The 6000-nt window shown below is 43.7% G+C and overlaps 1 protein-coding gene across 1 annotated transcript; it reads right to left on the minus strand.

The window, feature by feature from the left end:
* Positions 1 to 1028: 1028 nt before the first annotated feature.
* LOC121329123 (60S ribosomal protein L22) lies at positions 1029 to 5063 on the minus strand. Its single transcript, XM_041274496.1, has 4 exons — positions 4972 to 5063; positions 3263 to 3367; positions 2681 to 2805; positions 1029 to 1243 (listed from the first exon to the last, which is right to left on the minus strand). The coding sequence occupies exons 1-4, from the start codon at positions 4981 to 4983 to the stop codon at positions 1099 to 1101; spliced, it is 387 nt and encodes a 128-aa protein (XP_041130430.1). The 5' UTR covers positions 4984 to 5063; the 3' UTR covers positions 1029 to 1098.
* Positions 5064 to 6000: the final 937 nt, after the last annotated feature.

The raw sequence follows: 6000 nt of genomic DNA on the forward strand, positions 1-6000 counted from the left end.
CCTCATCTGTGAAGTGTGATGCTGCTATCACAGCTTGGTGTAATGTGACTCCCCAAGGGAAAGCAGGCGATTTTTAAAATTCATACCCACTTAAAACAGGAGACGGAATTTCAAAATCACTAGGCTGGGTCTTTGAACAAGCAACTCAAATATTTTATGCATTAGCCACTCAGAACCATGATGTGTTTTAAAACTTGCACACACAGACGGAAGTGAAGAATTGTATTTGCACGATGCATTGTGCGAATTGCTTCCACTTCTTCGCAAGTCACTCTTAAACTTACCTGAACCCAGTTTCTGACTTGGGCTGGTGTACTAACCTCATGCCTTTCAGCCTTCTGTGCACAGGGCTATAAAATCAACCCTGATTACAGTCCTGTTAGTTTACATTGTGCAGGTAGACAGAGAATTGGAACCGAAGCGTCTTCCACCGCAAAAAATGGCACACCCCTGCGCTAGTCACACGAGACCAATAGGCATGCTTCTAGTTTTATCAGGTGAAAATGAACACACTGAATCACTGCTACAGCTCAGGACGCGAAGGAGAAACTGTAAGGGGGCACTTCACCTTGAACTGCTGTATGACTTTGGTACCGCAAGCAAAGGGCACAAATTAACAACCACCACAATAAGAGACAGCGAGCCTCAGCTTAAAAGGCAGGCAGGGAGGGGAAATAATACAATTAGGAGTAATTGTTTGAAACAAAAAAAAAAAAAAAAAAACTGGCACTGGTTACAGCCGCTAGGAAAATGAGAAGTTCGCATTTGCAATCTGAAACGACTCGGATGCTGAGAATCACCATGCTGGTTTGCTCTGGACGCAAACAGCTGATGGAGATGAAACATCCTACCGGTTTGAATTGAAACAAGAACTGACTCAAAGGTACGGTAAACTTCCCTACAGAAACACTCTGCACAGCTGCTCAGTTTAGATTATCTGTCTAGCTATAGATCTCTACAGCAGCACAGCACAACGCACGCTTTCCTTAATAAATAAAGTGAACAGAAGCAAGGTTTCTTTTTTTTTTTTTTTTTTTTTTTGTTTGGCTTTTTATTAAAAGCGAATGTACAAAATCCTCCCAGATCAGTATCGCGGAATTAATCCTCGTCCTCGTCCTCCTCCTCATCCTGGTTGATCTGGAAGTAGCGCAATTCGTAGCTCTCCTTGCTGTTCGCGACCACCCGCAGCCAGTCACGCAGGTTGTTCTTTTTCAGGTATTTCTTGGTCAGGTATTTGAGGTACCTGAACGGGAGAGGGGGATAAAAACAAAAACCAGCAGAGGACAGGTTCAGTCTTCACATGGGAGCACTGGTATGGTTTCCATAACGGCCAAGTCAGACTAAAATGCTGTCAGCCCAGACCCAAGATATAAAGCAAGGTTCACCCCCCACTCTAATCACAGCACTCCAGTTAAGTAAAGGTCAGCCCACAGCGACCAGTTTTAAACTGTATTAAATATTACAGTTCGTCCAGCCCCCACTTTAACAGCTGATTGCTGTAGGAGGCGTCCAGACTAATTATTCCTGTGTACAACCCCCCCCCCCCCCCCCCCCCCCCCCAGATGGACAGGAAATTAAACGCAGTAAGCACGAGGCGTACTGAATGCTTGAATATGTAGATTCAACACAGTAAAATTATGCAGGACGTGCTCAAGCAGATTCAAATGGCATTAATATTGCACAGTGCTCAAAACAATTTAGTATCAAGTGTTTCCAGTAACATCAACTAGACCAGTCAATTCCAAAACGACATGGTGAAAACATTTCAGAAATATGCCACTGAACTCTGAGTTACGCTGGGAGTTCGGAACTCACAGGAATTGCGTGTGTATTTTAATTTTTTATATTAAGGTTTTAAGGTAGGCTGTAAGTGATCCTTTATAGATACACTGAAATAAGACACCAGCATTGCTGAATTCAAGGCTTCATAACAACACTTCTCAAGAGAGGCATTCAATTCATTAAAGGACTGTTGAATTTCTCTGAACTGTTATCAATCCTTTTAGGGTCAAGTAACCACAGCAATGAACTGAGTTTTTTTTTTTTTTTAAGTTAGTTATTGTACATTTCAGCCCAAGCAGATAGAAACCTAATAATATATAAATACAGGTCCATGACCACCCTAATGACGTGGACAGTGATTGATCAAATCTGTAACGAGCGATCTAAAGCAGAACTGCTAGTGAACAGAACCCAGCACTGTGGAATCTCCCGAGAGGAACACACCGCTCTACAACGTGTTAATATCCTCACAACCAGCACGGTGCTCACTGAATACAATGGTGATGAAGACACTGAACCCAGCAGCACTGAGAACACCACTAACGTTTCTGCTGTAAAAGCACCCCCCCTCTGCCTAAACACACTTAGCTGCGGAGCTAATGATCACCCTATTTTAATAAATGTATCAAAGAGGAACCCGTCTTAAAACCGCTGGGCATTTACCATCTGGAAGACACCATTATTAGGTGGAACGAAACTTGCACCCACACGCACCACAGACCCATCTTCTGCCTAGGCATTTCTATACCAGACAGAACTTGGCTGAACTAGCATCCATTCACCAAGGCATCACTATGCCATTACTTTCTGAACATGCACAGGTAACAAGCTCAGGTGTGACTTATTAAACTGATGGTAAAAGCAGGACTGGATCAGACTGCTACACGGTTTCACTCACCTCTTGGAGAAAGGGACCTCAGAGGACACTGTGATTTTGCTCTTGCTCCTCTCGATGGTCACCACTCCCCCGCCCAGGTTCCCAGCTTTCCCGTTTACCTTGATCCTCTCCTGCAGGAACTGCTCCTGTGAAAGCACAGCGCCGGACAGGTCAGTACAGCACTGGCACCAACACAGCATCAACATACAGGAGATACAGGAGAGCCAACTACCTCTGCATAGGAGCTTTTACTACAAGCTTGACTAGCCAATGTGTACAGGCAACAAGTGTGTCTTATTAAACTCGTAGTAAAACCTGGAATGGATCAAACTGATGCAACGGGAATCTTAATTCCATCCCTGAATACTGCCATTAAATGTTTTAATACAGTTAATCCAGATCCCGGTTCTCAAGCCCAGTGACGTTTCTTATTTCCTAGTTTGAAATGCAACTCTACAGGTGGGATTATGACAAAGTAAACAGCAGCCAGCACTTCAAAATCAGCACGCAGTCCACTACCATCGGCTGAGCTTGGAGCTTCTGGATGAAATGCTCGCTGCTCAAGAACACAAGAACAAAATAAATAAAGTGTGCACTGCTCACAAAGTTGGCAGCGTCCATGATGCCATCCTCCACAGGGTGGGTGCAGTCCAGGGTGAATTTCAGGACCTGCTTCTTCTTCTTGCCACCCTTGGCTGCTTGCTTCTTCTGCAATTCAAACAGGGAAGAAAACTAAATCTGTGCTCACGTGACATCCTGATCCCTACTCTGCCTTTCGATTTTAGCCAAATCACGCAGCGCAAAAATGATCACAGCTCTGTAACTTGCTGTGCCACTGAATACACTGTGCGTAAGCCACAGTTATACTCCAGAAAACTGAGCCAAGTACAGGACAGTCAATTAGCTGTCCACTTTGCAATGTTTGTTTTACTGTGACCAACCTTCAAAAATCTGCCCGGGACAATGTGGCAAAGTGTGAAACTGACACTATACTCAATCTGTAACAGAAATGTCTCTTTTTTTAAGGTACATCCTCAGGTTGGCAGCTACAAGCCCACTCAGTCTGCACACAAACACAACTAAAGATACAGCAAGGCGCTATAATGAAGATCCTGACAGCTAGCAGCACAATGCTACTTCACATAGAAATCATGAGAATGAATAAGAACACAGCATATCATTAAATAAACATCTTGGTAATTAGCTACAAGGTTAGTTTTATCCACAATCTGTTCTGAAACAGACACTCAGCTGGGCACAGCATCGTGCACTGCCTTACATAAAGGAACATTAGTTTATGATCCGTAAGCCTGCAAATAACTTATACCAAACATTTCTACAAGACACACCGTCATAACACTTCCTGATCGAAAACATTTTATAAACTGATTAAAAACATGACCTCTGCTGTCAAACCAGCTTGTGGCAATACACCACACTAAAAACACTAAAGAAATCTAATGCGGAGCGAAACCGCTGCATTTCATTCAATTGAACGATTTTCATTTTACGCCTTGGGACTTTCATGAACTAACTTCCATACTGTTGTAACACTGCGACACTAAACAAGGTAACACAGTCCAGCACACTTTGACTAAAACCGTGCCCGCGTCAAACTTCAAACACATAACGATCTGAACAAACATGTATTCACAAAGGATTTTAATACTGTAATTCTGCATATATTTAAACTCACCAATGCACTTTTCTATGCTGTATCAAAAAAATAAAAGCATTTCACCAACCGAGACTCACATAAATGCGGCGGTTTATGAACATTTTTTTAACCTATTGTAAATATATATATTTTCTGAGAAAGGCTTTATTATGCATTTAAAAGCACAAATTAAAAGCACAGGATAATGATTATACGTGTCTAAACACGACCCCCCCACCCCCTCCTCACCCGGTTTACACTAAACTTTTACAGCAGCAGCGCAAAACACCCTCACTCAAAGCAATTCTTTTAATAGCTGAATCACGGAAAGGTCACAGCAGATCCGCACAGCTAACACACCCAGCACGGTGCACCGCGCACTCAAGCCCACGATTCAGCAGGGCATGCACCGGGTTTGCACAGACGATAGGGTTACGCTTCGGAGCCATGCAACGTGCTTCAAAAAAGCAGGCCTCGCACACTGCTAGCCACCAACAAAAACACACATTTGAATAGAAACGTCAATTATTTCTCGGATTGTACTCCGGATCTGTGGCCCCCGGTGTCTTAGACACAATCTTAGTGGGCGGCGGGCCGGTTCTGGACACAAACAACAGTTTAATTCTGACAATTTTCAAAGCATAACGATACTGACCACTGGAGCCATGGCGAACAACTATGGCAGAAAGGAAGAGCCAGCTCGGCGCATGCGCTTTGATACTATCTGTGGAAGGAGGGGGGCTAGCTTGTAATCAACGGCAGAGGGCATCGATGCCGATCTTGAACGCTGTGCTCGATTACAGCTAGGCACATTGCAGGACAGTACTTTTGACTTCAACGCTGCAGTAAACGAGCTCAGAGGAAGACGGTATTGACAGCTGTTACATTGAGGACAGTACACTGTAACTACTCCTGGGTGCACTACCATGCCTAATTATTATATGGATATTTTGCAAATATATTAAAAGGCATACCAATCATTCTAGTGTCTCTTTCAAAAGAGACTCTACAGGCAGATAATCACAACAATACCACGAAGACAAAAAGAAAAAGAGTATATATGAACAATTATTGAGTTAGTTGTGGTCATCAATCCCATATTACCAAGACATACATTATAGCACTATGTCTTCTGTGCCATTACACTGTCATGGTGATAGTGCACTTTTGCCACGCTTTGTATGGCATGTGTTTTCCATGGTTTGCAATGCTTTTTAAATGGGCTTCACCATACACACCCCTCTGTGCTTCATTATGCTTTCTCTGCGCTGTACTACTCTGTGCTCAGCTTTCAGCAAGCTTTCACAAGGGCATGTGTTTTTTTTAACATGTAGGTATGGATGCAGCCTCACGCAAGGGGCAGGTTTCACACAGTGCACCGCAGAGCTGTTCAGCAGGGTCCCTGTTACTGAAGGGGACCCCGATATCAACAAGACAAAAGCCAATCGAAATGCTGCTCAGAACACAAGGACAAGGGCCTTGACACAAAAGTTCTAACCATTCTATAAATAGATGTATGTGCGAGGATTAAATAGAGGCACAGTTTGTCATGCCAGTGAAGAGCAATGCTATCTGCGCCCCTGTTGTCATGAATTACAAAAGCCAGAAGCTCCCCCCCCCCCCCCCCCCTTTGTTTAGAGCACAGCCTTCTGGGAGTAGGCTGCCTTGCTGACGTCAAGAACAA

This window comes from Polyodon spathula, chromosome 16 (assembly GCF_017654505.1).
Source record: "Polyodon spathula isolate WHYD16114869_AA chromosome 16, ASM1765450v1, whole genome shotgun sequence".
NCBI classification, from domain to species: domain Eukaryota; kingdom Metazoa; phylum Chordata; class Actinopteri; order Acipenseriformes; family Polyodontidae; genus Polyodon; species Polyodon spathula.

Excerpts from the sequence above, each read along its gene's own strand:
- LOC121329123 (XM_041274496.1), bottom strand. Across the intron at positions 2,806-3,262 it reads TCATGGACGCTGCCAACTTT|GAGCAGTTCCTGCAGGAGAG; the intron begins GTGAGCAGTGCA and ends GTGCTTTCACAG. Across the intron at positions 1,244-2,680 it reads GAGGTCCCTTTCTCCAAGAG|GTACCTCAAATACCTGACCA; the intron begins GTGAGTGAAACC and ends TCTCCCGTTCAG.